This window comes from Panicum virgatum, chromosome 2N, assembly GCF_016808335.1.
Source record: "Panicum virgatum strain AP13 chromosome 2N, P.virgatum_v5, whole genome shotgun sequence".
NCBI lineage: Eukaryota > Viridiplantae > Streptophyta > Magnoliopsida > Poales > Poaceae > Panicum > Panicum virgatum.
In genome coordinates, this window is record NC_053146.1 from 4,701,098 (window position 1) to 4,710,170 (window position 9,073).

The following is a 9,073-nucleotide window of genomic DNA, read 5'->3' on the forward strand; positions in this document are numbered from 1 at the left end:
CGGTGAACATCCTATTATTTGAAATTATGACACCTATATATGCATTTATTATTTGTGCATTACGTTTCAGGAGTTGATTGGAACCTTAGTTGCATGATCCCTAGGTTTTTCTGGGCCTTTTACTACTATGAATAGATCGTTAGCACTGCTATGCTTAATAGGGCTCGATAGAAGTCGAGTGATAACTCTGTCACTCGCAAGATATAGGTTGTCTCTATATTACATTATATGAGTTACTGTATCCAAGATGGAAGAGATGGGATGGGAAACCGGATGGGGGAATGTGTAGCCCCATCTGTGTCTATTAAGGACCGTTCCGTTGTCGGCTGTACTGATCGGGGATTGAACTGTACTAGCCGCATGTCGGGAGTAGGAGGTAGTCGAAACCGGTAAGCCGAGCACTGTTTTGCTTCGAAAGTACAGAACTTCTACCCACCCCTTAGGGCGAGTCGAGTGGCCGCGGAGAATTATGATGCATATGTTTACTTTTGGTGGTCTCTTGTAGGGCTCGACTGACTATATGCAGGTGGGGCGGTTCTGTAGTTCGAGACAGAGAGGGGAAAAGTTGGTGCGTGGGGTCCGACGGGGCTTTTGCGTGACGTGTTGGTTAGGTCCACCTTGCAAGGTTAAATCGGATCGATTCGCCGTGTCTCGCGGTTATGAGAGCCTTGATCTCTTGGTCACATCGTAGAAAGGAAATGGAATAAGAATGAGATGAGATGCAATGAGGGCTAATATTATTTAATTAATGGTTTGCTCACCTTGATTGTTGTAGTTTTGCAAATCCTAGGTGGTTAGTAAGTCTATTAATATAAATGGAAGCTAAAACCTAGAAAATAAGGACTCACCTCTAGTGCTTTTTTTTTTGCAAAACCAACCACCAGCCAAAATGCATTACATGTCTAGATATGTGGGCTAAGTTATACCCACTGGTCGGGTAAGTCTTGCTGAGTATTAGTTGCTCAGGGGTTGTTGCCACATATTTTTGTTTCAGGGCACCCGGACATTGACTTTTGTCTCTGTTGTGTCAAATTTATCCGCCGTGATGCAGAGGGGTGGGAAGTGGTGAAGCGAGACCCCTAGATTAGGGATTTGGCGAGTTACACGCGTGTGGGCGATGTGTGCAGCTTCTCTGTCTGTTCAGACCAGTCTGACCGGTCGGTGGGACCGGTCTGACCGGTGTCTACGTAGAGTTCCCATGCAGACCGGTCTGACCGGTTGGATGAACCGGTCTGACCGGTTGAGAAGAGGCAGAACACTAGCGTAGTTGTAGGTTCTTTTCTATTTGAACTTGGCTACCCTAATGTATAGTTTGTAAACTATTTAGTTTATGTAGAGTATGTAAACTATTGGTGTATTTGAACTCGGTTTGTAAAACTCTTTGTTAATATCGTATGTCACTCTTGTATATTTTCAAATATTTGTTGTGCTTGTACCATCTGCGCCCGCCTTCACGTGGAACTACCGGTGTTGTTTCGATCGGGCCGTGGGTTGAGAAAGAATCGCCAAATTAAGCCATTAAGTTAATACGCCCGATGTGTTCAAATGACGGCCATTACGCTTAATTTGGAGTTTTAATTTGGCGGTTCCGTCACATCCATCCAATTTTTTCCCGACGGAAGGGCCTCCGAATCTTAACATCGCCGTCTCTAGGTGTACCATTGTTAGGTTCCTCGCTTCGATCCAGCACCGGAGTTTCACTCTGGATGCACTGTTGATAGGCGCCCAGCTCAGACGTTGGCATCGCCATCACAACATCAGGCGTTGTGGCGGACATTTTGAAAGTTTAGGGACTGGGAACAACCCGAGCTAAGTTCGAGGATCGGCGGTGCGTTTTACTCTTTCAAGATAGGTTTTTCATATTGAGATGTAATCAGGAGAGGAATGTCTCAGCTCCATTATTAGACCCTCATGGGGGCTTTTGGGTCTTGTACCCGTACAATTTTGACGTGCTGTCAATGTGTATTTCCACCCAACGCGTATGGCATTGGTAGAGAAGTCCAGGAACCAGGCTCGAACCAACCAAGCCCACTCTTGAAAGCCCTCCAGCCAGGTGGCGGCGTAGACCGTAGAGCGTCAGTCATATGCACACGTGAGGTGGGATCAGCTTCCCCGGGTTCATGATGTTGTTGGGATCCAGCGCGGCCTTTATCCTTTTCATGGTCCGGAGTGACTCGATGCCCAACTCCTTCTCCAGGTACTGCAAAAGGAACAGAAGTATCCATCAATAATGACGCGATGATGATATGGCATCTGCTGGTGTTCGGCAGTTTTCAACTGTTTATGCCATCACTTTTTGGGGAGAGGGAGGGAGAGGTAACGTCAGCAAGCAATTGCATCTGTAGAGAAACAGGTGACTGATACTTGCCTTCATTTTCCCTGTGCCAACACCATGCTCTCCTGTGCATGTACCTGTTAGAAACCAGAAACGTTAATATTTCCGACCAGTTCAAGATTCAATAGTGACTGCAAAAAAGGATATAAAACTGAAAGACAACTATGTGGTTCAAGACAGTTCTATGCGAGATCAATAGACGAAAGGTAGACTATTTGTACCTTCCATTGACAGAGCTGTATGGACCATGAAATGGTTTAGTCTCTCTGCTTCCTTCCGCTGGTCTTCTTTACTTGGATCAAACAGGATAATTGTGTGGAAGTTTCCATCACCAGCATGAGCGATAACCAGACTGGAAAAATAAATAATCAGAGTAGATGTCTTCACAACCAATAAGAATATATACTCAGATTTCACTGAAGCTACTCCAAGTCAATGATGTCCTGCATATTGTCAAACAGCCTCTCTTTCCTATATTTATGATCGGGAAAGAGGTGGCCGTTTCTTGCATACATGTGTAGTATTAGTGCCATTGAGAAATTGAGAGTAGCACATTTGAATAAGAGGAACTTCATACCAAGTCAACGGAGACGCATCAAGTAGCTGCTTTGATGTAGATATACATTCAGCAAGTCTGGACAAAGGGACACAAACATCCTGCACAAGAAACAGATATGGTGACATTAGGAGAATTGTTACAGATCATGCAGTATTAACTGACAACGTGTTCTGTTATGATTGCCCCGATAACGATGACCTTTTGGACAAGCTACAGCAGGAAATTGAATCTAACAAATTTCTAGCCGGAAAAACAAAGTCTTTATTTATTCAAACAAGGGCACGCCAGGAAATATTACCATCTGATAATTGAGTGTCCTGTTGAGACTGACAACTGAGAAGCAAGCATTAAAACACACAATACACAGCACTAGATGTGGCACCCTGGCTATTACAATGACATATATATATATATATATATATATATATATATATATATATATATATATATGTGTGTGTGTGTGTGTGTGTGTGTGTGTGTGTGTGTGTGTGTGTGTGTGTGTGTGTGTGTGTGTGTGTGTGTGTGTGTGTGTGTGTGTGTGTGTGTGTGTGTTAACAAGTAGTAAGAAAACAAACCGTTATCATAGCTTCATGATCAGGTTCCATTGCAAAACCAGCCCAAAGTGCCTCCTTCCTGATCTGCACTTGAGGGGCTAATTATTGTTACAAATATACTCCAATACCATAGTCCATACTCCATAGATCATTTGTAATACGTGATGCTAATATTATATACAAGTCGAAGCAAACTAATTCTGTATTAAACATTCACATGCGTGCAAGATCATATAGAACCAACAGGAAAAATCAATATATTGGATAGTGGAAAATGTACTGCCTCTTCAGATTAAAAGCTCTACTGACCTTCCATAATTCTGTTTTAGCTTCCGGTTCCTCAACAAAAACAAAATCTGATCCACGGTGTTCACTAGCAATTTTCTGAACCAAGAGAGTTTGTTCAAGTGCATATGCTTCTGGATATTTGCAAGCGAGAAGATGTTAACAAAGAAAAGGAAGTAATCAGTAATTGATCACAGACTGAAACAACGGCTGAAGTTTAATAACTTTTATGAGTTCAAAAGAGTTTCAGATTAGCACTTACCAGCAACCAAAGAAATTATATTATTATACTGGTTTGGTTCTGAAGAGAACACACATCACAAGGGATATCATATAGCAAAACTGGACGTGTATTGTTATCAAATCAATTTAACCGCATGAAATCAAGTGGTTTTGGTATACACACATCCTTCATAATCTTGACTGAAATCGCTCCAATTTTCTATCAGATATAGTGTTCTGAAAGTTGTCCTGACAGTAACATGGTTTTCTATTAAATATAGTGTTCTGAAAGTTCCCTAGACGGTAGCGTGTACCGTGCGCAAAGTGAATTTTTTTAAAAAAGAACACTCAAGAGATGTGTGCATATAGACAATTGGTGATTGCATATAAAAGATGTTCAAATGCCATGGCTACATTCGAACTTCTTGTTCATCTGACTCCATTCATACGGAAGTTTATTCAAATAAATTCAAAATGCCACCATAGTCCATAGCTGCATAATACTGAACAGCCAATCACATAGTAGTTTACATTACCTGTTCCTATGAATTCAAACATCAAGGTCGGCACTTCTGGCAAGTTTTTACCATTTGCCATGTTTATTGCCCTTATCTGAACCTCATCCAACAATTCCACTCTTGAAACCTAGTCATGTATAAAAGAAAACATAAATATTGGCAAACTGCAAGAATATTGCAGATTGCCACTGATACACATAGATAAAAGCTTCACAAAAACATTTTTATTTCAAAGTTGACTTAAAATCTTAAGAAATATATCAAAGAACATAATATTGAGCTACATGCAGCAAAATAGGGGCCAAATTCTGCACATTCACTTCATACGAAACAAAGGATATCAAATGTTTCACACCTGAGTATCATTGTCACTGTAAAGAAAGGAAATCAGCAGGGAAAAGACAAAACCTGTATCCCAAAAAGCATTGTTGCAATAGCAACATCAGCAGCATCCTTAATTGTTTTAAAATTGCACATTGCAACCTGAAATAGCAGAAACATGTAGGCTGAGAGCCTCCATAGCTAAAATGAAAACAAAAGAGATGCATAGTGCAGAGAAAAAATCAGCGCAAAACTAGCAAAGTTGTGTTCTGTCTTCTATGCATATGCTTACACAAATCTTTCTGAAGATGAAATACAACAACAGTATGTCATAACATGAAGTCGCCTTTCTTTAGAAAGAATAGAAATTTTTCCTAAGCAAACAACATCATACATTAAAGGTTTGTGCACACTGCACTATGTTGAGATTCAAGCCTATACAAACAAGTTCATGGTGATAGCAAAATATTGAGTTTCTAAAGTTACTCACCACAGAATGAGATGGAAGCTTTTGAAGCCGTAAAGTCACTTCTGTAATTACACCCAAAGTTCCTTCGCTTCCAATTATCAACCGAGCAAGATCATACCTGACATTCAACAAGGCAGAGGTAAAGAAAGTTGTGAAAACCGATGGCAGGAATAAAATGGCATACATATATAACACAGATACACCAAGCAGCGAAAATATTATTCACTCCTAAAACAAAACAATAAGGGGGGTTATTCTAACAATCAGAAGAGTTCTTCCATACCCAGCTGCACTCTTTCGAGCCCGGGAACCTGTCTTGATAACATCACCATTTGGTAAAACGGCCTGCATAATACCAATAAGAATTTGCTTTTTGTATGCCGAACCAATACAATGTAATTTTTTCTATGATAGAGGAATAAGGGAAAACTACCTGAAGATTAATCACATTATCCCGCATTGTTCCATACCTACACACTAGGAAGGAAGCCATAAAAGCCATTTAAAAGTTATAACACAAAGCTAGCAAACAAATATATGCATTGATGTATCGCTCTTATGATTGCATGTTCTTGTGTGATGAGGGTTTATGGTTGAACTACAGAACCTATAACGTAACCTGAAAAATATAAGGAATAAATGAGTAATTACCTCACAGCTAATGAACCAGAACAGCGAGTAGCACACATTCCTCCAATTGTGGCCCCAGGCCCTGCAGATCAAATTACTTTTTTTAGCTGAAACACCAAGCTTAAATCACACGAGTGTTTGGGTTTCATAAGCATGAAGAACTTAACATGGTTGTTTTACTTCAAGATATGAAATGCTTTGCTGATATTCCCAGAGAATGATATTTGGAATTAAACATATACATGTATGAAGTCATAGAGGCAACAAAGTAAAAATGGAGTTACTAAATATGGCTATATTCTACAAATAATTCAATCAAGACTTCAAAAGACAGGTACTAGTTACCAGCCGAGTATCATGATGGCATTGAAATTTACACAAATCAATAGAGAACTATGCCTCATCAACTGCAATTAAGTTAAACTGGATGCAATTCCACATTGATTGGTTCATAACAGAGTGCCTTGAACAAATTAATGAGAATTTTATATAAGGTTATATGAACAAGGAACAGGAACCTTTCCTGGATCAAGAGGGAAAAAAAGGCCATATGGCTTCAGGTACTCATTCAGTTCTATCCATCCAACTCCAGGTTCAACAACTACATCCATATCCTCAACATTGAGGGATTTGATTTTCTGTTAAAAAAAATAATGCAAATGAACCACACCACCACATTAGAAGAAAGGAAACGCAGTAGATTGCGGAGGCCTGAATATCCTAGACTTTTTATCTAACTCATTCACGAACAGTTAGTTTACGTAACATCATTAACACTTAGTTGTAGCCTTGTAGCTATATGGTTTAAATTATATTGTTTAATGTTTACCTTCATCAAGGTCATGTCGATGCAAACACCACCATGAGGTGCCAATGTGTGTCCCTCAATCGAGGTAGCCCCACCATATGGTACAATTGGAATCTGAACACAAGTAAAAAGAACATAAATTAGATAAAATCAAAGTTTAGAAGACATGCAAACAGTGTGCTTCTTAATCCTAACTTACTGTAGCAAGAAAGCCAATAATGAAGCTACAGAACCTCATTTGTAGAATACATGAACATTACTTTCTTTATTACAAAATGGAAGCATAACTTTTGCATGTCCTACAAAAAAGCCATTCCTGTAAACTGGGGTAGCGCTGCATGATATAACAAAAGATATATACCAATTCCAGTATGGATAACTTGATAAAGTTCAGTTATGCACATATAACATGTGATTATTGAGCACTTTGAGCATCACCGAAAATACATATTTGAAATGGAAAAATGACTAGTTCAAAAGATTATCAACGCGTAGTGAATACTAGACAGTCCCTAAAACTGTCAAAACACGGTAAAATCTACTGCAGCAATTGTCCCGGACAGGCAAGTCTCCAACGCTGTTGTGTACTGTCGATCCTATTTATTTGCACCAACGAGAAGGATAGCGTACCTTGTACTTGTTACAGGCCATCACAATCTTCTGCACCTCATCTTGCGTGCTGCAATGAAGGCGTCACATCGTCATTACCAGAAAAGGACTATTCACGGAATGAATGCTTCAGATATGAAACAGTTTTGGCACATCCCAACATCAGCAATTTTACGCAACCCATTTTAGGCAAAAGACTTGAATAGCATCTCTTACCCAGCCCTGAGGTTTAGCAAAACATGGTTACTGGACTATTAGCAAGCATTATCACCTCGGGAACACGACGACATCGGGCACGTTGGCTGCCTTGTGGAAGCTGTTCTGCGGCGTGCCATGGAAGCTCCTCTCGTCGTAGTCCACCGTCAGGTTCTCCTGCCCAAAAGGGGGAAAAACGACACTCTCAGGCAGCTGTCCACTCGCCCGGCAGAAGAAACATCAAACACTCAGCGTGCACGCATCATGGTCACCGCCGCACTCGAGCTCAAGGCACCGGCGGCAACCCGAATCACCAGACTCACCCCGAGGAAGGACGCGAGCTCGTCGATGAACTCCTGCGGCACGCGGCGGTGCTCCCCTTCCACGACCAGCTCCGTGCTGTCCTTGCCCCCGACTCTGGACCAAAAGCAAGCACAGAGACATCAGACAAGGGCATGGTCAGCTCAACCCGGTTGGGCATTGGGAAGGGAAGCATCGAGGAAGGGACTGGGCGCGGGCGCGCACCGGTGGTCGGCGCCAGGGTCACAGAGGGCGACGGTTGCTCCCCCAGCGGCGGCGGCGGCGGCGGCGGCGAGGAAGGAGAGGAAGTGCGGGAGGCCGCGGGAGGTGGAGGAGGGGGGAGAGGCGCGGGACGTGGGCTGCGGCTGGGTGGAGAGGGGGAGGATGAGCGACGACAGGGGGAGGAGCGCGCGGCGGGGGCGGCAGAGACGGACGAGGGAGGCAGCCATGGCTGGCGGTGGTAATCTGGTGAGGCCGCGAGAGGCGAGCGATGCAGGTGGAGGAGTTGGTCTCGATCACGGATCAATTGAGCGAAGCCGGCCGCGAGTGCCGAGGGAGCCAGAGCATCCGACAGAGCGCACGGGTCGTCCACGCGTTCGCCTCGTGCTCCCGCGTGCTTTGTGCCACGAATCAGGAGCCGCGGACTCGCTCTTGGCCGAGAGAAGACGAGATCAACTGTTTAGGTCGACTGCCTACCGTCGGCGCGTTTGTAGTCCAACGGTTAGGATAATTGCCTTCCAAGCAATAGACCCGGGTTCGACTCCCGGCAAACGCAATTTTTGAGTAATGTAATAATTTTTTGTAGTAAGTATGGTTTCCCTCTTCCAACAGCCGTATGGTTAGCAAGTGTGCCTCCGTTTCGAGCACCTTGTGCTTAAATATTGTAATACCCACGGTATTATCTCTGTTTTTATTTATATATCGTATTAAATTTGTCTTAACTAATTTAATTTAGTAAATTTTGACTAAATTTATAAAAAAGAAGTAATAATATTTATAATATCAATTTGTTTCATTGAATCCACCATAAATTTATGTTGGTAGTGTATATTTTTCTATAGATCGATCAAATCAAAGTTAGTTAAATTTAAGTTAGAACAAATCTAATACGACATCCTCTTGCTCTTGCGTCACCCCTCCCGCCGTCGCGCGTTATCCTCTTGCTCTTGCGCTTCCAATTCCAAACCCAAACCCAAACGCGTCAAAAAAAAAAATCCAAACCCAAACTCGGAGACATATCTGGTGCAATCACGGAACTGGTGAAATCA

At 42.3% G+C, this 9,073-nt stretch overlaps 1 protein-coding gene and 1 non-coding gene across 2 annotated transcripts; one reads left to right on the forward strand and one right to left on the reverse strand.

Annotated features, from left to right (window-relative positions):
• Positions 1–1,810: 1,810 nt before the first annotated feature.
• Positions 1,811–8,443, reverse strand: LOC120659398 (D-lactate dehydrogenase [cytochrome], mitochondrial-like). The gene is made up of 18 exons (XM_039937525.1): positions 8,031–8,443; positions 7,829–7,922; positions 7,582–7,682; positions 7,332–7,380; positions 6,723–6,815; positions 6,417–6,531; positions 5,915–5,975; positions 5,697–5,733; positions 5,547–5,608; positions 5,285–5,381; positions 4,882–4,956; positions 4,492–4,600; positions 3,758–3,867; positions 3,470–3,532; positions 2,913–2,992; positions 2,557–2,687; positions 2,369–2,412; positions 1,811–2,200 (listed from the first exon to the last, which is right to left on the reverse strand). The coding sequence occupies exons 1-18, from the start codon at positions 8,252–8,254 to the stop codon at positions 2,081–2,083; spliced, it is 1,665 nt and encodes a 554-aa protein (XP_039793459.1). The 5' UTR covers positions 8,255–8,443; the 3' UTR covers positions 1,811–2,080.
• Positions 8,444–8,508: 65 nt separating this feature from the next.
• Positions 8,509–8,580, forward strand: TRNAG-UCC. Its single transcript has one exon. It is a non-coding gene; the product is annotated as a tRNA-Gly (tRNA).
• Positions 8,581–9,073: the final 493 nt, after the last annotated feature.